At 47.0% G+C, this 24,897-nt stretch overlaps 2 protein-coding genes across 9 annotated transcripts in view; one reads left to right on the top strand and one right to left on the bottom strand.

Moving 5' to 3' along the window:
* LOC144115273 (uncharacterized) overlaps positions 1 to 9,818 on the top strand; it is a 128,406-nt gene extending 118,588 nt beyond the window's left edge. For all 7 annotated transcript variants that reach the window (XM_077649584.1, XM_077649586.1, XM_077649588.1 and 4 more), the window contains one exon: positions 7,407 to 9,818. In XM_077649584.1, the coding sequence (XP_077505710.1) occupies positions 7,407 to 7,681 (275 nt within the window). In that variant the 3' untranslated portion in view covers positions 7,682 to 9,818. The remainder of the gene's footprint in view (positions 1 to 7,406) is intronic.
* Positions 9,819 to 17,535: 7,717 nt separating this feature from the next.
* Positions 17,536 to 24,897, bottom strand: part of LOC144115271 (fatty acid CoA ligase Acsl3-like) — a 60,561-nt gene continuing 53,199 nt past the window's right edge. For both annotated transcript variants that reach the window (XM_077649580.1, XM_077649581.1), the window contains exons 15-17: positions 24,496 to 24,684; positions 22,847 to 23,125; positions 17,536 to 18,555 (exon numbers count right to left, since the gene is read on the bottom strand). In XM_077649580.1, the coding sequence (XP_077505706.1) occupies positions 17,822 to 18,555; positions 22,847 to 23,125; positions 24,496 to 24,684 (1,202 nt within the window). In that variant the 3' untranslated portion in view covers positions 17,536 to 17,821. The remainder of the gene's footprint in view (positions 18,556 to 22,846; positions 23,126 to 24,495; positions 24,685 to 24,897) is intronic.

Genomic DNA, 24,897 nt, shown 5'->3' with positions numbered 1-24,897 from the left:
AACCATATTTGCTGGCCAGGCTGTACACCCCATTGGAAAGTTTCGCCGAGTATAACCTATAGCGAACCCGGTTGGCATTTTGTGGTCGCCAGCCGCATAAATGAGGAAGGTGTGAAACCTGACGACCTTAATTCCTCGCAAGTTGGCCTAAGATTTTCGCTATTAAACAGCGTGCGCTAACAGGACGTACACAGGAAACTTGGAGACAGAGGAAAGAAGCGCTTCTTTCCTCTGTCTCCAAGTTTCCTGGGTACGTCCTGTTAGCGCACGCTGTTTAATAGAGATGTACCAACTAGCCCGTCAGGAAGTTCTACTGCAAGATTTTCGCGCGTTGCCATGCATAGGCAACGTCTCTTCATGCTCCGTTCCTGCTCGCCGCCATTGGTTGACCGCTGGTGAACGCGTAAAAGTATAACTGCGAGGTATCTATTTTTTTTTTTTTTTGCTCTCTACACCACGGGAAGTTTCCGGTGGCCGGGCACGAGTTCTGAGATTTCTCCAGACGTTGCTCTGTGTATCACTCACCAATAAAATTTGCGAAGTCGCCAAAATTAGGAAGTAGTAATTGCAACAACGTCCACACTTTCTTCCCTATTTTTTCCACAAGTTAAAGAGACCCAGGTGGTCGAAATTTTCGAATCCCTTCACTACGGCGTCCCTCATAGCGTGAGTCGCTTGGGGACGTTAAACCCCATATGCCATGCCATGCTATGCTATGCTGTGCTTTTTTCCGTCTAGAACTATGCTGTAATGAACACAAATGTCCGTGAGCACCATGAAAACAAAACTCACAGCAAATGCACAGAATACGGAGGTATGCGGTGTTTAATATTTTGGAATGGCCATTGCGAGTAGTGCGATAATCGCCGTGTGGGGCGATGCTTTTCAGCCTCCTCGCCTTACTGTGCGTCTATGTTTTGAAATATCATGGTACAGAAGAGGTAGCCGTAAGGTGCTAATATAAAAACCGGGGACTCTCAGGTCGTGCGAGAAATGCAAAATGGAAGAGATGTCGCGAGTAGAGCAATGAGATTTAGCCAACTTCTTTACCATGTGAACCCTCTTCTCGAGCTCCTTTGAGACTATTGTACGTGGCTCACAAACTTTCTTGCACGATGCTTACGCGGGTTGAGCACCGCCGCTGACTAGGCCTCGACTCAAAACAATGACGCCAGGACAGATAACGACTGCAACACGCTGGGCACTTTGCGGCAAGTGATGCTTGGTGCGACTTTGTCCGAGCTAATTCTCATAGCCAGTGGGCCACAACTTTGATACAATTTGGCGTGCAAAACCAGCTGAAACGTGGTCGCAGTTGAACTTCGACATTCTAACCCTCTATACAACTTCATTTCAAAACAAATCTAGGCAATTTGGGGGCCTTTCAAGTTGACCTTTGTCATCAGAGTGCAGTCGCCCTCTATTGGTGTGAAGGCAGTGATTGATGAGCACTGCGCTTTGATCCGCCAGCTTTGTGTTGATGACGCAAGGCAAGCTACGCTCCCTTTTGCTGGCAAGCTAAAAAATGTGGGCTTTACGACGAACCGAAGCACTGCACATAGTTCCCTAGAGAACAAGCAGCGCTTAGAGCGCTATCGTTATAGGGCTAGGAGAACTGCAACCACCACTTCGTTGTAGCACAAAAGACATTTATCAAGGAACTCTCTGTTTGACGACCGCATTTCACACACGAAAAGCCGTGCAGCAAAATAATATTTGTGCTTTTTTCAGCTTTTCGCTGAAAAGCTGAAAGCATGTCGACTGATCTGAATGGAAAAAAACATAGAAAGAAGTGAAGAAGAAGCGGTCAGCATACTTTTTTCTCCTCATGCACACTTACGTTCATTCATCTCATGTACAACGGTTGGCATTTTATCATGGGCATGTGCCGTGGTTCATTTTCCTCATGCAATCATCGCCTCGTGAACTTTGGTTTCAAATACTGTTCTTCAACCATCTTTGGTATTATGTATTGATGCTTAAAGGCGCCGGAAACGACCCGATGTCTCCGACACCTTCCGGTGTAAGAAATGTCTGCATGCTTGTGACTTCTCGTTCTCCCTGTTGTGTATAAATGTATGCACGTAATAAAACTTGTTAAAGTTACACTTGAGTTTTCAGTCGTACTCAGGTGGCTTTGCTCTTTGTCTACTGGTACTGAATAAAAGCAAAGAAAAAGAATTGCGCCTTTGTCTCGCTCACACATTTATATTCACGGGCTTCGCTACGGACCCGAAGCGAACAACTTAAGTTGGCGCCGTTGTGAGAGAACAGAAGTGAGAGGAAAACCTTTATTATGGATAACAAGACACCAAGCCCAGGGTCAAAAAAAATAACAGCAAAAGAAAGAGGGCGAAGGAGAGGAGGGATAGAAAAAAGAAAGAGAGAAAGAATGTTCTCTGCACACAACTCTGAACCGACGGTGGTTTAGGCCGGCAATCCATGAGATTGGGGTAGAGCTGGTAACATAACGGTGAAGGCATCATGGTTTGCGCCATACGCCCATTGACGTGTCCTCAAATTTTCAGGAGCTACAAAGTCTGAAGAAGGCATTTTCGAAACAGGCGAGCCAGTGCGACCAATGCCTGGCCACGGAAATGGAAAAGAGCGCCCTCCACTAGCACTGCGAAATTCGTCAAGGACATCACAGATATTCGAAGCAGTGAGCTACCATTAAGATCACAGAACACGCACTCTTGTTTCGCGTGAAAGCGCGATGCGTTTTTCGTATTCATCCTTAAAGTCGTCACCCCGTGGTCACGCTTAATAACGTAAGTATGAAACGTACCCAGAAATACTGGGCAAGGGCATTTTCAACGGGGAGTTGCTTATGAACGGAATTTTTTCTATAATTTAAGACTTTACTATACCAATCAATCTATATATCCGCAGATCTCATCTCGACAGACTTGCATTTTCTTGCTATTAACGCGTTTGCTATCGTCAAAAACGCTCCCATTGGTTTTTTATGGCAGTCTTAACTGCTCGATGCGAGTGATGGAAATACTTTAAAAGAATGATTTTGCACGCATCGGAAGAATAGACCATTATTTTCAATATTTCCGCAAAGTACCTTACAATATTTCTGCACAAATAAATTGATGTCCAATAATGCTGGACTTGTCTATCGTCATGTTTGCACATGGACGACGTTGGGACGCGAATCTATGCCGCCTGTTTATCGTTGCAAAGGGTATTGAAGCCATATGACTTATTTGGCAGCAAATCGTTTCTGATGTTAAGGATTTGTGTGAGCGTTCCAGAAATTGCCGAGGCGAAGTAAGAAGTAAGCTTACTTTTAGTTTTCCGGCTCACTCTTGAAGTCGCAACAACAGGTGCAGTCGTTGCACCGAATGTTTGAGCCATTGCTTGTTCTCTTAAAAGTCTTAGCTTTTTAGGTTATAAAAGTCTTAGTGTGCCCCTTATACCCATTTCCGCTGGGCTATGAACCCAGATGCTTGACGGAATCTCTCTGACACGGTATGCACGCGGCGCTGCGTAGACAAGTCTTTTACCGGCTAGCACTTTTGGTGAACAGTGAGGCTTGCATTCTCAGAGACGTGTGTCCCGGCCTCAAAATACGCGTCACTTCCGTATTGAGCGAAGCCTAACGTGTTCCGCATCCGGCCACCTCAGAGCTCTTTCGTTATACCAGTTGCAAAACTTGCCATATAGTCTATGCGTTAAAAAACGGTTGTTTATTGGGGCAAACATTTAGGGCTTACGGATTGTCGCGACACCCGTGGGTACTAACGTAAACCGTGTCCAAGTCACAAATTTTGATTTGCTTTTTAGACGTGCCATCGCCTGGAAACAGAATCAGTGAGGCAGCTGTAGTATCAAAAATTAGCAGACATAACAGTACGAGAGATAAATTAAGAGGTAAAATAAGCAAAAAAAAATGCTCTTCAAAAGATAATGGCGACAATGGCGACATCGAGCTGCGGCCCCCTATCCCCACAGGCTTCGCAAACTCATCTGCTCACTTACTTTCCTGCAGTCCCTGTTACGCTTCCCTTTCCTTGGAATCCACTCCGTTACCCTTAAAGACCATCGGTTTTCTTGCCTTCACATTACATTCCCTGCCCAAGCCCGTTTCTTTCTCTTGATTTCGACTAAGATGCCATTAACCTGTGTTTGATCCCTGACCCACCCTGCCCTCTTCCAGTCAATTAGAGTTACACCTATAATTTTCCATTCCATAGCTCACAGCGCAGTCCTTGACTTAAGTTGAACCCTTTTCATTATCCTCCACGTTTCTTCGCCATCGGTGAGTACCGGCAACATACACCTGTTATATACTTTACTCTGGAGGGATACTGGTAAACTTCTATTCATGCTATGAGGGAACCTACCAAATGCACTCCACCCCATTCTTATTCTTCTAGTTATTTCACTGTAGTGATCCGGGTTTGCGGTATTATCGTATTAACAGTTCTGTTCGTGGCTAGGAATATTTGAAACCGCGAGTATACCTGCTAACATTTCAGCTCCACTTCCACATTGTAATGTTATATCACGCAATTTATTGCCTTCGTTGGCTATGAGACAATGACCAGCGCTCACTTACCTGCTATTTCAGTTTCCTGTTAACGCTACCGCTTTTAGCATAAAGTGGATCCGGACCTCCATCCCAGTTATTCAAATGATCCATAGGTGAGCTCTCGTGTAAAAGCACGCTGCTGTACCGTGTCCGGCAAGTGAGAGTCTCGAACAGCTTCGCTTAAAAAAATAAAATTCGGCAGAGACACTTAAGATTGCTTGCTTACGTGTGTGCGAGAATGCGAAAGCATTAAGGTGCTGGGTCATGCTACGTTGAGGAAGGACTATCATTCATGACTATGACTACTCGTTATTACCACGCATACTTTGTGCAAACTAGATACACCTTAGCTGGAGTTACTTCGAATGTGCTTAGTCATGCTATTTGCAGACTGATTATGAGTCATGACTATGGCTACGAGTCATTACTTTCATAGGTCATAGAACGTTACTTTTCATCATACATGACAACCCAAGTTTGCTTACATATGTTGTGACATCGTACACCGGGGTACTGAAATATTCAAATTTCATGCCATGGACGGCAGCTTTCGTGCTCATGGGACATATAATGCCTTCGCATTAAAAACGTGACACGAAGAAGCCAGTCGTTGTGTCAGGTGCGATTAATCAAAAGCTGTCTCGCCTTGACGAAGACATAATGATCACACCCTGGGCACATGAGTGTCACTGTGTAAAATTTTAGATGCAAAAGAAAAGAAGCTAGGGCAGCACAGACAGAGTGGTTGATGTCACTCATCTCGAAAGGTCTCTGTCGACTGTCCGTGATCTTCTTGCAGCTCCAGTTTCCCGACTTCTATTTCAGTGGCATGTACAAGATGCAAAAGACGTACGTTTCTTATTTACGCTGTCTTCGCGTATGCGTCTAGGTAAAATGTATTGCAAGGCACGGAGAAAACTCATTAGTGTACCAAACTTTACTGTAAGCTTTTTATTACCATTTCAGGAAAAATGGTCAGCCCATAAAGACAATTCAAAGGTAGAAGATGGGACAGGGGGCTTACTAACGAACGCATCGATGCCTTCAGACACAAGCCGTTCTTTTTACACGCAGACGCTGGCGCCGAAAAAGCAACAATGCTATTCTAGTCCACACGACACATTGCAAACGCCTGGCAGTGGACCAAAAGAGTAATCACATTCTCTCATTCCAGCCTTTGACAGCAGACATAATATAAAGAAGGACAGTATCATGAGTGTTTTGCGTCGGCACGCACACAGAATGCGCAAAGTTGTCCCAACAGTGAATGTGCGGAGAGCTTGACAACGGCCTTTTGTTGTTGGGCTAGTTAGTGACAAAAATTATTCCGGGACCATAAAAAGAACGAAAAATAATGTGTCCCTGCCCGTGCCACTAAGTATAATGGGCTGGCTAGTTAGTGACAAGAAATATTGTGGGACAATAAAAGAACGAAAAATAGTGTCCCTGCCCGTGCCACAAAGTATAACGGGCTCGCTAGTTAGTGACAAAAATTATTATGGGACAATAAAAAGAATGAAAAATAAAGTGTGCCACCAAGTATAACTGGCTCGCTAGTTAGCGACAAAAATTATTGTGAGACAATAAAAAGAACAAAAAATAAAGTGTCCCTGCCCGTGCCACTAAGTATAACGGGCTCGCTAGTTAGTGACAAAAGTTTTTGTGGGACAATAAAAAGAATGAAAAATAAAGTGTGCCACTAAGTGTAACGGGCTCGCTAGTTAGTGACAAAAATTATTGTGGGACAATAAAAAGAATGAAAAATAAAGTGTGCCACTAAGTATAACGGGCTCGCTAGTTAGTGACAAAAATTATTGTGGGACAATAAAAAGAATGAAAAATAAAGTGTGCCACTAAGTATAACGGGCTCGCTAGTAAGTGAGAAAAATTATTCCGGGACAATAAAAAGAATGAAAAATAAAGTGTGCCACTAAGTATAACGGGCTCGCTAGTTAGTGAAAAAAATTATTGTGGGACAATAAAAAGAACGAAAAATAAAGTGTCCCTGCCCGTGCGACTAAACTAGTTAGTGGCAGTGAAACACGATGAAAACAGGGCGCTGAAGCAGGACTAGGAAGAGGAGACGACAAGAGAGAAGAATGCCTAAGAAATTGGCATGGCTGAAAAATGCACGCGAAACGTGTTTACTAAACGTTCACGGCCTGCTTTTCGCTATTGGCCCGAAAGAACAAAATTTGAACTCGGTCTCCGCAACTGATCCGCCCTTTGCACGAAGGTGGACCGGGACAAATGCCCGGAGATCACGCCACGAAAAAAAAAGACAACATGCGAACACCCCAGCCCAACAGTTCTCGCGCAGCGCCATGAGCTGTCAATTGAAATCACGATTCGTTGGAGACGATTGTCCAACTGTTCTAGCAGAAGTATGGTCGGTTTACGTGCGTAGCTCGGCATTCGTTGCAGTGATTGCGCAACATAGAGAAAAGACGCCGCACTTCCTCTAACCGCTCACGACGCGCCGCTCTTGAGTAAGCGCTCTGCTGTAGGTCGTGACAAAGAATACGAGTAACTGCAGTGGCTCTCACGTAATCTGCATGTGCGTAGCATCGTGCTTGTTCGCTTTCGAGGACGTCAATACCGGCCCGTCTTAAAAAAAGCGCAAGGAAAAAGGGAATAACCGCAAGAGAAGTGTCACGAGTGCCGCCTCCTCTCGAGGTTCGACGATTTTTTTCGTCGTTTCCTTTCGAGATGAACCCCTACCAACTATATCGAGATGTGTTACTTCAGCTGACACGCCGTTGACGGCTGGACTGAAGTGCCGACATGCCATCCGCGCGCGGCTGGGGTGATGTGGTGCCTGACTGTCGACATAACTGAAACCTTGCGCGTGGTCCCCACGCAGTGGTCATGCTGTGTCCCCTGCTGCTTCTGGTGGCGGGCGCCGTGGCTGCGTCCGGTTGGCCCATCGACCGTGCGGCCCGGAACGCCGACGACCGGGACCTGCTGGCCATGCGCTACCTGTCCGGCGGGGGCGGCAGCCGGCCGACGTGGCCCAACAAGCGGGCGCTCAGCCTCTTCGCCCACTGGCGGCCCCAGTACACCCCCGGAGGCGACGAGCCCGAGCTGCCCAGCGACATCTCCGGAAGGCCGCACGGACTCCCGCTGCGCTGGGGCTAGGAGCGCCCTCTTCCGCCCTGGCCGCTCGTCCCATACCTCAGGCGCAGCATAAAGCTGCAGCGAGCGCGCATGCATGCATGCCCCACTAGGTAGCCGCTGCGCTGTAGAGAGCGCAGTGCCCGATCGAATTCTGGCCCCATTAAAGTACGCGGACGCATATGGACGCCGTAACAGTCTCGAGAAGCCATCCACAACTCACCTTGTTTGTCTTTCTCGTTGGCACGAAACAATTTCTGCTCGTTCCGTAAGAGTGGTGGACGATGTCCGCGCCGAGTACTGTATCCTTCCCTCGAGCTCCTCATCCCGAGGAGCTTTTGCGCACCTCATAGGCTGGATTTACTGCCTCGCAATGTGCCCCTTTCTTTCTTTTGTCACCTTTCGCAATGAGTTCTAGGATTACCCTGTTGCGCCCCTGAGGAACAGTACATGTCATTGTGGTACATCATAGAGTCGAGCGAACGCCAGCTGGAAAACCGTTTCAAAGCATTCCTCTCGTACACTCATAGTAACTGGGCCCCACTCATTATTCTTCATTTACAGCGGAGCACGAGATAAAGCACCGCCATGTGTTCGACATTTCTTGCTAGCGGCTGGTTCGTTTTAGAAGCCCTTCCATTATAGCTGCTTGCGAGTTGTCCCGGAAGCGTTCAAGTGAACTCCTAGCCATGGTAGTTTATTGTTATTTATTCATCTACCTTGATCATGAAACTGAGACTCGCAAAAGGCCCCATTGCTGCCCTGTCACCCGGCCCGCAAATGAGCGTGTCCCAAGGAATCGGATCTATATATTACTCACGGGACGGGGGGAATGTAAGTTTCGTGAGCCGTCATGAGTTTTTCCACATTACTTGGGAGTTTCAAAATTGGTGCATTATTTAGTTGCGATTCTATCAAACTTCACTCATTTCGTTCACTAAAGTAGATCCACAGTTAACACAAAGTATTCCATTCTGGATGAATGCATTCTGACATTAACATTTCACTGTAATGTAACCTGAGAGCGAAAACAGAAAAAGCGTCACAGCTTCATACTCGTGAGCAAGCTTTCCTGTCACCCCGTCCACTAAAAAGGGGCTCACACGTTCATGCAGAACGTTTTCGATTGTTCGCTATCATCCGTACTGCATCGAAGTCAGTTCTTTAGTTTGCAATTGTACAGGACACATGCGGAAAGCTGCGTGCATATCGCATGAATAATATCCTATTTCCTTTTCGTTGAGTCGTAACCAAGTCGTATGGGACGCGGCATGTTTGTACACAGACAAGCCGTAATGCGTGAGAATATTATCGAGGCGTCGTTCGAACGTAACTTTGTGTTGCGAGCTCACGAGTGGTCGTAATGAAACTAATCGATATAGAACAGCAGTAACTTCATGCTCTGCGCTCTGCATACATTCAAACAAGCCGTGATATTTCGTCGTATCAAAGTCTGGGAGTGCAAAAAGCAGGCTGGGACAAGCTGGGGAGAAGAAAACTAGAATACCTGAGAAAAAAAAATTAAAACCAGTTTATCATCGCTTTCTGAGTTTTTTTTTTGTTATGTTGCCTCAGCGTTTGGTGTTACTAAAGCGTAGAGTGACTCGGATTCAGCGGTCGACACGCGTGCTAAACGTACGCGGGTGGGACAACGCTGACCGCTGGTATATACTGCGAAAAAGCCCATTATAGTGGTGGCGGCGACGTCACTGAAACCGTTATGCATCGCGCGTAATTAAAATTATGCAAGTATTTCAGCGGACAATTTTACGTCGATAAAACTGTCTCGTTGTCCTCCCTGCAAGAGCGGAAGCGAGCCTGCCCAACGTTCAGTCGGTGTTTGTCAAGCGCCTGAAAAATTATTCACTGCGGCCAATTACGTGTAACTTCGCTACGTTGCCCGTGCACACACCTTTCATCATAAATATGTCTCATTTGTCGTGCTTTGTGTAGAATAATGTGCGTATTACTTGTGAGTTTATTCCTCCTCAAAAAACTAAAAAAAGGTAACAAAGATGCAAGAAAAAAGTGTGCAAGTTGCTTTACATAAGACCACAAATCGGACAATCTACTCACTTACGAGTGGCTTGCATGCATCGTCGTTACACAAAACGTTGTTGTATTGCTCGCTGTCCAATAAAGTGTTGTTGTGGCAGTATCATTAGTGTAATTTATTTATTGTACTCCCAGACACGCGGACAGTTCTGCACAGACAGCGGTTTACAGCTTGTCGTCTCAATCGGGTGATGTGCTTTCGCACGTAACCGCAAAATACGCAGCTTGCAGTCTTACCGCATCATTTTGCGCTATCAATATTAATGGGTAAGCCCAGAAACCTTAGAAACGGGCTTCACAGGAATGCGAAGCCGCACGCAGAACTCCGCAAGTGGTTCAAATGAAGGGAAACACCCGTTTATAGAACACTCGATGAACTCCGAGCAGCCACGTCTTTTTTTCTTTACTTCAAGTATTGCATGGTGTTCCAAGATGTCTTTCTGAGAAATATAGCATCCTCACATAATCTGAGCGACTCTAGCACCAAGTCAAGATCCTCGAGAGAAGGCCGCTTAAGCTTTCCATCTACGTCGTTTCCGCATGTAGCTGACTGAAGAGCGTCGCACCTTCGAGTAAGTGGCATGTTGAAAGCGATTTTCAATATCCTTCAACTTAAGTTAATCGAACATTACTGTGGCTCACAACAAGAAATAATAGATACATGCGTCAACACGGTGGTTGTCGTCATTCCTTCGCGCAACACTGGTAGATACATTATACGTTTAGTTTCTTTGTTTTTCTGTTTTTTTTTACTACAACTGCATCCCACTTCTTTGCAAGCTCAACTTGCGGGTAAAATATGCTTTTCTTCAGTCATGCTCGTCGGCAAGATTTGGAAAGTTAAGCGCATGTGCTTACTAAGCCTTGCAGTATACCTAGTAATATTGTTTCCTGGTGCCGCCGTGCAAACGACTACAGCAAACGCATGAAAGGGATGGCTTACCGCGCTGCCAGCATGTAGATGGAGCCACCAACGATATCTCTACCAATGGTCTACTTTCACGTTACCACGTTGGTATAACGTTGGTACAACGACCATACCGTGTGAACTGCAACGGTTCAACACCTAACCTTGGCGTCATGAAGTTTAAGCAATCTGCCGATCGGTGCCCGACATATGCAGCGCATACAGTAAGCAAATGATCACTTTGATAGTGCAATATGTGCCTGCGAGTTTCGCTGCGTAAGCGATTTAATGCTGACGACTTGTCGATTATGCGTCGCACACGAAGAAGGAAGCTTCTTTGTTAAAAAAAAATCCGACCAGGCGGTCATTAAACGACAAATCGTAGTTGGCTTGTATCGATACATTACCACCTCCCAATCTCTCATCGAAAGCGGTGCTTTTTATAAGCTAGAAAAGACAACAAAAATATACTACGGGCATCGCCGCCATCAGCCTTTTCCACAAGCAAACTGCGTTGACAAGGAGGCAGTTTTTCGGGCACGGCGCTCTGAGGCCTGGACACACAGTCGTCCTCCTCAGGGCGGCGATCACGGGGTCCCGTTTGGTGTCGGCCACACGAGTTTTGAATCGAGTGACAAGGAAGCTTTTAAACCAAATTTTGTCATCAATAAAGGCGTATTTTGCTGCCGTACAAATATCAACATAGCCAGACAGAGACGTGTAATCAATTTTTACGAAGAGTGAAGAATTAGTTGTTCTTCATCAGTGTACCGTTAGAGATGTTGCGAATTTAAGTGCTCGCTGGTGTGTTAGCCCCGCCTCGGTATGCTGTTATCGACAAATTTGATAGTTAAGCGTGCAGGTACGCCACACAATTCCGCATCATCTTTGAGAGCCTGTCGCAGACAGAACACTAAAAGGCCAACGCGTAAACCCTTTGAGTTGACGCTGAAACGCCCCGAGTGGCATAATGTAATGTCTCTTTCGTCAGGCTGCTTCGGCTTCACGGGCACGCACTTACTGATTTTGGCACCGAAGTCTCATTTTCTGCGCATAGCGCACTCCCGCGTCAGGATCCTCTCGCGGTTGAAGTGTGTTTAAAACACGTACGTGCAAATTTATCTTAGGTCAGTCGGAGACCATGACGCCTGACGGGGTTAGAAAGATAGAAATATCTGAGAAGGGTGTGAGTGGAAGCTGCATAGTGCCCGGGTAGCGCGATTACCAAAAATTCTCGAGCATAGCCAGTGGATGCAGCGGCAGCCAGCAGCACGACGATGCCTGTCAAACGCATCGTGAGCAGCTCCGCTTTCCGACTATATGGCACAGGACAAACATGCCTTAATTGTTTTAGTAAATGCCATGTGAGAAAGAAATAAAGCAAGGGAATGGTACCTGCCTTCGGAAGTAACCTTTATCAGCAAGTAAATAGCCTTTAAGGCAGGAAGTAACTTTTATCTAGCATGCCACCGCCCGGGCATCAAAGTGCCGGCCTTAGGTGACTGTGCATGTGGCATTTCCTTTTGGCTAGGCCATCATGGGCAACGATTGCTTCTGTTACTGTTTTTTTAGGTCCGTGATGGCTCATCAGTACGAACTCGCGGCTTGTCAAGGAACTGCCTTCAACCAATATTACACAAGCTAAAAAAAACGCCATACTAGTTTATAATTTCAGTACAACTAATTTAAACGCCAGCTTGCTGGGAAGGTGAACAAAAAATTAACAGGAGCACTGTCCCGCCAATTCAACAAAAGAAGCAAGGATCGTAACAGAAGAGTAGACACTTGGGCTAGTTGATGTGGGTTCACCTTACGAAACAGCGCAAAGGACGGGACAAGAAAGAGAAACAACCGTTCCTCCTCTGTCTTGGCAGCGGTAATATGGGGGCTGTGAAAGGCGGCGGACATGATCAGCCGATCTTCCTATGCTACGCGAGGGCTTTCGGACATCTGCTATGCTCTGCATCGCCAATCCTCTCTTCTTCTAGGCAGACACGCACAATGCTGGTTACAATCAGTACTGAGCACCCTACCTTGGCAGCGATGTTTCTCCGGAGCCTGCCTTCATGGACTAATTTCAGGATTTCTACTCTTCTAACAGAGTTGACGCGCGGCATGTCTTTTTTTCCTTCTGGCGAGATTCGTAGGGTGTGCACATAATTTATAACACCTGTTATCGCCCATCGGGAACGTGGTGAACGATATCGCCGCTTTTATTCGCTTGCTTTGTTGCTTAGGCTACATCCAACAAACCGCCCTATTCCAGGCAATTATTCTCTCTTCCTTCATAGCCATCCTTCCGCAGCGCGGTTGAGGCTGCTCGGGAAAATAACTACTAAACAAACAACAACAAAAAAACAACTATCCCAATCTTCACCAGTCGCCTACGGGAGCAAGGCTGTGTAAAAAAGCAAGAGAGAGAGGGCGAGACAGAAATATAAATTTTGCTGGGCACAGACAGTCGGCTGAACCGCCCTAATACTGAAGAGTGGGAACGGCCCGGCACTCTCGTTATCAGCCTCTTCGTCACAGGCAGCGCCACGTCACGTGTGCTAATCCTTTTTACTCACGAATGTGCCTGCTTTATGACGAAGACAGTTAACATTTTGCTTGTAGAAGGCAAGCACACAAGGCATAAGAACTCGACATATCGCAAAGCACTCTTGAAGGCGTGTGCTTTTTACGCCTACACCTCTGCATATTTCTGGGCGCAATCTAATGCGCACTGTCATGCTCATTCAGCAGCGCACATATGGTGCACACTTGTCGTTCGTTTGGCAGCAAACGCGAAAATTATGAGATCACTGCGACACCCTCATTGGAGGAATGCGTAAGCAATGACGCCTCCCTTTTTTGCCCCTCTTTGCCTAAATTAATAAAGTTCCATCATTGCCCATTTTGAGTTTTCAAACTTGGCGATACGCTTCGTTTTAAAATCTGGCGCCGCGCTTCGCTCCGTCCATACTTCCGGCGTTTTCAAATTTGCTGCCACTTTTGCTCCAGCCCCGTCCACTTTTGGGACATTTTTGTCTCTAATTAATTAATTACCCCACATGCACCTCATGATTTCCCCTGCAAGATTTTTTTATGTTATATCGAATGCAACCATTCTTTTTCTTACTAAATTCGTTCGAACGTTATCGTGATGACACGGAACCGCAAACATAGCAATACAATGCTTACGCATCATAACTTAAGCGAAAAAAAAATCACAGGGATACCTAATTATGTTATGTATTGGCAATACGATAGCATTAGCAGCGGTTGATGGCTTTACCGCAAGTGACGTCACTTCCCTCTAGCCAATGGGCAAATTTTATGATCCCACGACGCATTTTGGAATTAGAAAAGCCTGCTTGGAATTTCGGCTCACCAACACATGACGCAGCACCCTATTTGTAACCAGCGCCGAGCCTTACCGGAAAGGTTGGGAGAGATGTGGCTAAGCAAGTGCTAGTAAAATTACCTGGGACACTTAAAGAGGATCTGAAACACCTTCCAAGGAGAGCGCATCAACTCGCTCAATCGCTGCACTGTGTTGCCATGAAAACCAGAGCCAAATAATACTCTTCTACACGCAGCAGACGACCCACAATCACGCGTCAAAGTTGGCGAGCCCTTCCCGGCGACTTTTTCATGCTCGCACCCTCCTCCGTCCCCCGCATCTGCGTAGACAAGGTGAGAGGTGGCCATTGGTTAATTCAGACGTCAGGCAGCTACTGTGGCCTCGGCCAATAAGCCGCTTAGCTCCGGCGGGTCGGGAAGCTCCGCTCCCAGAGCGGGGTCGGCAAAGAAACGCCTACCTTCCAGCGTGCAAAAAGTGACGAGAGGAGAGGGAAAGGCGCGAAGACGCTGAAATTCAAATTTTAACTACGGATAACTCAGCTCCTACACAGCGCAGTAAAAAAATTCTTGCTGGACAATAATTATGAAGCGGAGTTCTTTAATATCCCAGGCGTACCGCAACGTTATTATAGCCCCTTTTAGAGCCCCTTTAAGGAATTGACGTGCAAGGAATCTGCAAGTGTTGTAATTCTATTAAAATTCTATTCCAGTTCTATTCTAAATCTATTTAACTCTATTGTAGTCGATTCAGTTGTTAGCACTATTACTGACTATTACTGGTTAACATTTCGTATTTTCCCGCCGTTGATGGCGCCACACCGTTTCGACCAATCGCGTGTTTTCAGTTTAGTAACAACACTTTTCCGGCGAAGCCGGGATTTCGTGTCGATGATCCGACTAATGCTTTCGCATTAAAAGCATAGCTGGTGGTAGTTATCGAGACCCGGTTTGTCTGCCAGAGATGAACGCGTGAAGCACTTCTGCGCAGCAGGGTTTTTAACGTATCTTAAGCGTCGGTGATTAGCGATATGCCCATAGATACAGGGTTTTTATTTTTCAATCTTTACGGATGTTCATTTTAAAAGACAGTGAGAGATACGTCGGTGCGGTCTGTTGAGGAGGATTGTACAGCAAGACGGATATTATGTACCTCATATAGAGCAATTAACTTAAATTACCTGACAAAGTTTTTGCTTTTTATTTTAGTGGTTGTATTGCGAAATTGATGGTCATCAACATCGAACATGAGACCGTTTTCAAATTTTCTTAATCGGAAATGTGGCTCATAATATCGAGCTTCAAGAATACGCATCTGGAAGTTTGTTGAGTTGTTTTTCCCGCATTACCTACTTAGAAAATGACATCGCTGTGCGTGGTTTCGTCGCCGAAATCAAGGCAAGCCCTTTTACGTCATTAAATCAACCCACTGCGCCTGTGTTTGAGGCATAAGAAGTGCGAGAGACGCCATTGTATAATTATGCAATGCAGAAAAGACAGCTCAATGAGCTTTCAAATGCGTATTTTCCATGATTGTCACTTAAAACAGCTGCTCGATAATAGGCACTATCCCAGAAGAGGCAGCCATCACCTTAGCTATTGCTACTGCCGACTTCAGGACAACTATTAGCGATAGTAAGACTGCTGTCCGCAACTTTGCCTGCAGCCCGGTTTCCCCAAGTGCACATCGCATTCTAAAAGGTGCCCCAGCACCACATTTGAAAATCACCTTAATCTGGACTCCAGCTCACTCTAGACTCCCAGGCAATCTAGCTGCCCGAGAATTGGCCTACCGGGCGAGGGAAATTACTGGGCTAGAGATTCAGTCCGGATGCAGGTATAGCCCCCAAACTTACCAACAAACTACATCAGCATACCGACTGCCGCGGACCCTGTATCCGCCCGCGCAAAAGTCGCTCATCAAAACTCAAGCGAACATGTGGTGACCGCTACAGACAAATACCTACCCGAATCCGCTTCCACTCTCCAGAATACACCAAGATAGATGCACACCAACATGTAAATTCTGCTCAAAACCAGCCACACTGCTACACTCCCCATGGGAATGCCAACACCTACGTAAACCCTTCACACACCCAACAATCACCACAACTGAACAGTGGAGGCACTGCTGCGTAGCTCGGAAACCGCCGAGAAAGAGAGAATGGTCACCTGGGCTGCACAGGCTGCCGAGGCGCAAGGGCTTGCGGCCGTCTGATCTCCAGCCTCTCCCTAAAATCTGTCAGAAATAAAGTTGTTATCCCCTTGCCTACCTTTTGACGTTCGATATTCCGAACCATATTAACGGTTAATGAAATTCAAACCACAGCTCACCGTTGATGTTGACGGCCATCAATTTCGCAATACAACGTTGCCCCGTAAAATCAAAAACGAAAACGTTTATTAGTTAATTATTCATTTACTTATTGATCACTATGAGTTAAGTAATATCCGCCTTGATGTATGTACAATCCATCTCAACATACCGCACCAACGCACCTCTCAGTTTTAATGCAAAGCATTACTAGTACGTCCAATTATAAGTAAAAATTCGGCAGACACACTTAACACAGCTTACGTGAGGGAATGCGAAAGCAATATCATCTTCGGGCTGTGCAGGTATTATGGATTGACACCCACCACACGCAACCTACACACACACACACACACACACACACACACGCACACACGCACGCACGCACGCACACACACACACACACACACACACACACACACACACACACACACGCACGCACGCACGCACGCACGCACGCAGCCGCCGCGGTGGCTGAGTGGTTATGGAAATACGCGAGTTCGATCCCGGACGCGGCGGTCAAATTTCGATGCAGGTGAAATTCTAGAGGCCCATGTACTGTGCGATGTCAGGGCACGTTAAAGAACCCCGGGTGGTCGAAATTTCCGGAGCCCTTCACTACGGCGTCTCACATAGCCTGAGTCACTTAAAGCACACACACACACACACACACAACACACACACACACACACACACACACACACACACACACACACACACACACACACACACACACACACACACACACACGCGCGCGCGCGCGCGCGCGCGCGCGCGCTTCCACAGCAAGGTGCCGTTTATCGAAATTCCGACCACTAACGCACAGGAGGGCACAAAGCTTACAAAATCAAACTTATTTCCAGTTACTGAGATTGCATTGGCGTTCTGTTCCAGTAAAATTGGCTCTATATGAGCATACAGGTATGATGAAAGGAATTACCGATGTATTCTGTCGCCTTAGCTTCACCAAGCCCATGATGGTTCGTCGCGTCACTCCCACCCTTAGGTGAAATCATCTTCACGTCGTCTCTCAAGGTCCTCCTTGTGCTCTTGAGAACAGTCACTTTTGCACGCGAGTGATAGCTTTATTTTTTCTAAAAATATGCAGCATTGCTGTTTCGCCCACACATGGTGCCTCGAGCGCCTCAACGTGGCCACTACTCAGCACAGCTCGCCTGAGCCCACAAGACCACTTGCGGGCACACTGCAGGAACGATAGCACAATAACCCTGTAAAGAATAAAAATTAGCCTTCGCCACTCAACTTATGGCCCAAGATTTATTCTCTTAATGATTTCATGACGTAAGCGGCGATAATGCAGCAGTGAGAAACCTTCATTTGGTATCAAGACAACTAAGTTCGTATTAGGTCTCTCGGAGACGGCAGGCACGTCGTGCTTAAGGCGCACGCGCGCGCCCGTTGTGATGCAGGATCGTCAGAGAGCTTTTGCTTATGGGAGTACTTTCGGCTAACGAACCTTATGCGCTGGCAAGGCTTAATTCGCCTGGCTACAGTAGCCACCGCCAGCGGCGTGGCCACGTCGCTACTACTCGACGGCGGTCGGCTGTTGCTGCAGCTGCACCTGCGGCTGCGGCTGCGGCTGCTCCTGCGATTGCTCTTGCGGCTGTTGCTGCGGCTGCTCCTGCGACTGCTCTTCCGGCTGCACCTCCGTTTGAACTTTCGGCTGCTCTTGGGCCTGCACATCCGGCTGAACATGCGGCTGCACTTGCGGCTGCACCTGCGACTGCTCTTGCGGCTGCACCTGCGACTGCTCTTGCGGCTGCACCTGCGACTGCTCTTGCGACTGCACCTGCGACTGGCCTTGCGGCTGCACCTCCGGCTGAACTTTCGGCTGAACTTTCGGCTGAACTTTCGGCTGCTCTAGCGCCTGCACTTCTGGATGGGCTTGCGATGGCACTGACGATTTCTCCTGTGACTGCGCCTGTGACTGTACCTGCGACGGCACCTGCGACGGCTCCTGCGACTGCGTCTGCACTTGCGGTTCGACTTGCGCCATCGGCTTTTCAGTTAACGCTGGAATGGTTTTAGGCGACGTGGTGTCGGAGTCCGCTGTCGGGCTCACGGGCTTCGGACTATGCAGCTCCGACGCCGAACCTGTGTTCGACACTCCGTGGTACATGTTGTCGATGTCCTTTTGGTAGAACTTCTGAATCTGGATGCGTCGGATCTTGAGCGCGGCCGTCACCAGTTCCGTCTCAGGCGTCCACACCTCCTTGCACAACTTGTACTTGTGCGGAATTTCGAACTTAACGAGGCCCTCTGCGCAGGGGAAAAAACAAAGGTGGTACAAAAAATATTTCAACGAAACTCGGTGAAAAGCAAGAGGCTCAGGCTGGTCGATAGGCAGAGTTACGACCACAAGAGCGGCCTATTTCACAGGTCGCAGCTGCTGCCTTTGCGCGTCCTAGCAAAACCTGCGAGCGGCGGCAGAAATTATCGTCATGGCTAGTGCTATCATATTTAGCCTAACCTGAAATCCAAGTGCGACCGCAAAAAAAAAATAGTACCCGAGCCAAAGCAAGAGAAATGAACCGTCAAAAACACTTGCATGACGAACCACACACGCACTCAAAAATTCAATGGCTTTCCTTTCATCGCCATGATGGGCATACGTACCAAACACCTTAAATTGCAACTAGTAAGCTTTCAATGAAGAAAAGAACAAAAAAGGCACTAGAGACTTTCTCAGTAAAAGTTCTCCAAAGTATGACGGAAGCTGACAGTCACCGAAACCAGGGTGCGCACATGGGGGATGTTTTTTTTTCTTAATTTGTGGTGTTCATCAATGGGACGTTAATAGTAATAGGTAAAAATAATTGATTAGAAAGCAGAAGAAAAAACGACCATATGCCGCCGATGGGATGCAAACCCACGGCCTCCGAATTTCGCGTCCGGTGCTCTACCAACTGAGCTACAGCGAAAGGTGTCTCACGTGCTTTCGGGGGTATTTTATGTGCAGTGCCACCGAACATTGAGTGCGTTCGTACTACGTGTTCATACTACGTTCTACGCACGCCGCTATGAACGAGGGTGGAGCCGGTGAACGCTCTCAAGGTTTGATTGCACTACACAAATAGCAGAAGATGGGGCAGCCGTCAGCGTAGCTGAGTTAGCCTTTTTATTTTGGGAGATTCTACAACGCAAGATTAAAAAATACTTACCGGTGGATGCTTTCGGAATCAGATTTTTGCCTGTTGACAATGAAGACGGGGTTCCTTTCGACATGATTATGATATTGGGCCTGCACACTATTTGGCGATCCAGGATGGCAGTTAGACATGCAGACATTGACGCGAGGCCGATAAAAGAGTATTTTCGTGAATCTGTTGGAAGAGTTATTGAAGGCCACAAGACACAAGACCCAGTGCCTGAGTGGCTTCCGAGAATGGAAGCTTTGTTATACGTGCACGAAGTTTAGTGCGTTCACGCAACCCCAAGTGCGGGTGACGCAGTTTTAGCATCTGTGTTGTGTTCGCGCGGATTGGTTTGTAAATGACGTGCTGAAGTCGGCAATAAAGAAAAGAAAAGGTCGCCGTAGCTGAGTTGGTAGAGTACCGGACGCGAAATTCACAGCTCGTGGGTTCGGATCCCACCAGCGACATATGGTTATTTTTCTGATTCTTTGTAATCGAATATAGTTAAATAATTTCTAATAACGTCCCATTGATGAACGTCACAAATTAAAAAAATAGACATTTCCTATGCTCCTTGGTTTCGGAGACTGTTGGCTTCCGCCATGCACGCCATAACGAGCCCCTCATTTCCTTTCCCTTGTCTTTTCCAAAGTAAGGTGATTAGTAGTAAAGCTTAGCGATGATTTTAGGCCTGAGAGAGAGAGAGAGAGCAACATTGATCTTCAGACCTTGGCCCGGGTCGCCGTCTCCAGTCGGAGAGTCAGAGACACACATATTTCTGCATTCGAAACCCGAGCGAAAACGTGCAATGCAAAAACTTATAGAACACCAGGATCAACCACGCAAGGTAAAAAATGAATAACACACGCAAAGATGTAAAAAATAGTTAATGACTATCCATACAAATAAGACATCCATCATATTCTTCCATCAAAGCACTCCTACCCGCCACCAAATTACATCATTTACGATTCGATAATCACCTGTGTTCGCTCTTACAAGTGCTTAGATACTAACATAACCCACGATCTATCTTGGTCCGATCACATATCAGCAGTCACAAACGATGCTAACCGATGTCTTGGTTTTCTCCGCGGTCATATAAAGCTCGCCTCCCCCTCTGTGAAACTTGTGGTCTATCTAACCCTTGATCGACCAAAATTAGAGTACGCATGAGCTATTTGGAACCCTCATCAATCGCTTCTTATTAACACTCTTGAATCGGTGAAGAATCGAGCTGCCCGGTTTATTTACTCCAACTACAGCTATTTCACTAGTGCACCTAATCTAATGTTTCAAGCTAACCTACCTCCTCTCGTTAATAGACGAAAAATTTCTCGACTTTTCTATAAGTTTTATCAACTATAGCTATCCAACTCCGTCAACCTGACTTCTCACCGGACTTCGCAGCGTGTCAGCCGCACCAAAAGTGTTTACCGGCCATCTGTTCATACTGCTGCGCGTCTTTTCTCATTTTTCATCCAGATTGCAAAAGGCTGGAATGATCTTCCCGCTGATGCCGTGCTCCACTCCAATCCGGAACATTTTAAGACATTCATCGAAGAAATATTGTCACGTAGTGGTGAGGGCAGTCCGGCGTGGCAGGAAGACAGCGAAAAGGGCTTCCAAACGAAACTCCTTACTAGGCTGACTTGCGCCCAAAAACAACTCTGCGGCCGCGTAGCAACAAGATTTCTCGGCGGTCGTCGAACAGAATGCCCGCCGCTCTCGGCCATGCTCAATTTAAAGTTGATAGCGCACTTTCGAGATACTGCGCGCAAAGTTGCAACAGTGTGAACCAGCCTAAAATCGGCTCCGCCTGGGTGCGATCTATCGAGACAAATCAGGTCGCGGCTTGAATCACAAGCAGCGATAAAGCTGCGTATCGGCACGTTTGAAGAATGAACAAACAGTTCAAATATTCCCAGCAATATACTCGTGTATTAAGTCACCCTTTTTTCCCTTTAATGCATCACCGCTATTCCTAATCTAATAACCCATACCTGGGGCCTTTGAGGCGTATTTTTAAGTAACTAAAATCGTGCTGCGATTGCGGTAAAAGAACCCCTCTTCTAGAGCATCGGCCTTACAGTAGATATGGGAGCCATTAGACCAGATAGAGCTTTTTTCATCAGACAATGAACGACACATCAAGTGGACGTCAGCTGGTGTCGCTCATCACAGCAGTGTTTTCACTCTTTTTATTTACTTTTGCACCATTCCTACTCTCGGATGCATATGAAACACTTTCTAAAATGTTTCGACTCTTGCTAATCGGCAACAAGATACTTGTTTGCTTAACTGCGTTCCATTGAGGATGCGAATGGACGGAAAAAAATAGGCGCATCTGTTTTCTGTTAAGAAAACTGCGCGAACGAGACTGACGGCAAAGAGGCAAAGACGCGAAGGCACCTTTGTATGCGTCTTTGCCTCTTCGCCGTCGTGTCTGGCTCGCACAGTTCTTTCTTCGCATTTATAATGAACCAACTAGCCCGAAAAATTCTACTGAAGTTTGCTGTTCTTGCGCCTACCCATTGTCACAGTAGTACAATTAAGCATACATACGTTAATCACTCTTGCTTACCGCTTGTGTCACGAGCAACCGTAGACCGCTGAGTACCGGACGTGTATATAAGATCCCGACAAGAACGAATAGAGTCAGGTGTTGGAGCAAACAAAGTCGCCCCACCCCAAAGAGTCTGCATTTATGTTAATCCGATGCTAAAAAAGTCACGGTCGAAACTGCACCTATAGCATCGACGAGGGCAGCGCGAGCGTACAAATGGGGTCTCGAAGGTGCTTTGCCACACGCACTAAGTTGGTTCCATGTATTCGGTCATCCCGCCACCAACCAGGGCTCCCTGTAGACACCACTGCGTTTGCGGGCACTTCGCTGACTGTGGTGATCGTGTCGATCCGTTCCTTGATGGCATGTTGACCCGGCCCTCCTGTGTTCACGAACTCTGCTGCCGGTTCTCGGCCAGATAATCGCCTAAACTACGCAGCGACTGTTCAAAACAAAAACAAGTTTTCAGCTTAGCTAACTAAAAGTGCTGCGAAAGCGCATATTCCGTATTCTGGTAAAAACCGAGAGTAAGCGCTATTGAGCGCGATACTTTCGCTTGTTGAATTTGCGAGTGACACTGCAGTAACGTAGCTATGTACGTCACGGACAATTACCCCAAACATGAACAGTGATACGTACAGGATGTCGACAAAGAGCGTTAACAATGCACTAAGGCGATTGTTTTCTGCCGCCTGTCCCTTTCGCAGCTTTCAATGCTTCCAAACTAAACCAACTAGCTCGAAGAACTACGTTTCTACAGGTCGCGGACAATGATCGAAGTATGAGTTAGATGGATAATCGCGCTCATGCTGCTGATAACAAAAAGCGTTCAAGGCAAGCTGAGACTCACTATTACGACAGTGTTTCACCAAATCGCTGGTAACGGCATTCGTTAGAAGTGGGTCATCGCAGAGATCCGCCAGAGGCTGGTTGTCGGGAAGAGGAACGGACTTTGCGAGCTGCCGCAGAGCACTCTCGTTCGGCTGGACCAGGGCTATGACGAACGTGCTGAACGGGCTGCCGTACACGCACACGTTTTCCACCAGCGGATGCGTCTTGAGCACCGTCTCGACCTTGCCCAGAGACACATACTCGCCGTATTGCAGCTTCACCAAGTCTTTCTTGCGGTCTGCAAAGTGCCAGCGAACAATGCGCACGCGTGTGCGGGGAGTGGTTATAGCGCACAAGCTTTCAGAACAGGGAAGCCACGAGGAAGCCTAATTTCCTCGCTGCATGCAGGCGCGGCCCGACACAACGCATGGGTGGATAGCACCGGTCAAAAAGGGAACCGCAGGGCAATGCCTTCAATTCGTGGTTTTATGCTCAGACTACCAAAAAGTTGAGCTTTTTCGTGGAATTTTATGCTCCGAAAAACTTGTGTGAACACCTGTGACTCCACGTTCCCTACCCCGGGGCCAAATGGAACACGAATGGAATAACACCGACGACAACGCAATGCACAGGAATGTATCACTGACGCAGTTTACACAACTGAGTGGTTCGTATTCACCGGTTCCTGCTCTTCGTGGGTGGAAAAAAAAAAGACTGCCGTTATTCACCAGCCAATTGGCCGAAATAGAACATCTATGTTTTCAATCGCAGTTTCCCGTAGGTATGTATTTGTTCGTGGCCTCACATGCACTGGGCCCGGCAACGTCATCGAGTGCCCCAACTCCGACGCTCGTTGTTTTTGTGGCAGTAAAACTGTTTGATTAAGCATTTTTCAAACTTGGCTAAAACTTCTGCTCTCTCCCGTAAAAAAGAAAAAAAAGGTTCATCTAACTTTCTGCATACAGTGAACTGGCAAAGTGCATACCGAGCGACACAACTTCGAGCCCTCAATGGCTACCTGCGAAGCGAGAAGAAATTAATTATTTCTTCTTGCAGCGTGGGGATGTCCATAAGAGACTAAGACACAGCAATAAAATGGCCGAAGGGCGGATCCCATCTGGCAGTCGTCGACAAAGACAAACATGACTTTCTGTTTTATTCTCAGCGGAAGCATCAATTCGTACACCTCCCCAAAACAAGCTTTAATCACGGTGCTAAGCACTCAGGCTTCAGTCATGATCATCCAGCATTTTTCCTTACGTGGTTATAGATATGTTAAATGCTTTTCAGCTGATACCAGACACACTAACTAGCATAGCCAGTAAGGTATCTGAGATAGCACGATCTTTCTCGAATTTAATCGGGTACCCTGCAAAGCTATACAAGATGCGATCGCACTTCCGTTATTTGTTATTATTAAGATTCTTTTTAATCATGAGCGGAACAGAGCTGCACAGACAAACGCCAAAGGCATGACTTTCGTTCGACACGAGCACTTGGCTTAATCGCGCTACATATGATGTGTAGGTAGAGCGTAGTCCCTTCACCGGTGGAACGAATTAGCGAAGTGAACAGAAAGCAAGACCACTGGCTGCTTGCGAGCCAGTGGTACCCATGCCTAAGAGCGCTCATAATGCCAAATTGTGAAGTACGGAACTCCGAACGCACCTATGATGCGGAGCTGGCCTTTTGGCAGGAACTCGCCGATGTCGCCGGTGAAAAACCAGCGCGTCTGCCCGTCGTCCTTGAAGCACTCAGCGGTCAGCTCTGGCCTCTTGAAGTAGCCGGCCGCCACATTTGGGCCTCCAACGACTACTTCACCCCGCGGGTACGGCTTGTCGCTCACGTGGTAGCCACCTGGAAGACGCACTAGCTAAATTCGCCTGCAGCACTAACAAGGTTTCTGCTCATTTCCGTTTATTTGCTCACTTTTGTAGCTTTATTGCTTTTTTTTCGTCTCAGCAACCCTCCAAAAATCTCGGCGGAAACCTTTTTCAGCAATCATTGATCGGTGACTGTTGCAAGAGTCGTGTATTGAACTAGAAAGATTTTTAACTTAGACATTAATTT

The sequence above is a fragment of the Amblyomma americanum genome, chromosome 1 (assembly GCF_052857255.1).
Source record: "Amblyomma americanum isolate KBUSLIRL-KWMA chromosome 1, ASM5285725v1, whole genome shotgun sequence".
In the NCBI taxonomy this organism is placed as follows: Eukaryota; Metazoa; Arthropoda; class Arachnida; order Ixodida; family Ixodidae; genus Amblyomma; species Amblyomma americanum.
Note: the sequence above shows the minus strand (reverse complement) of the source record. Positions and strands in the feature narration are given on the sequence as shown.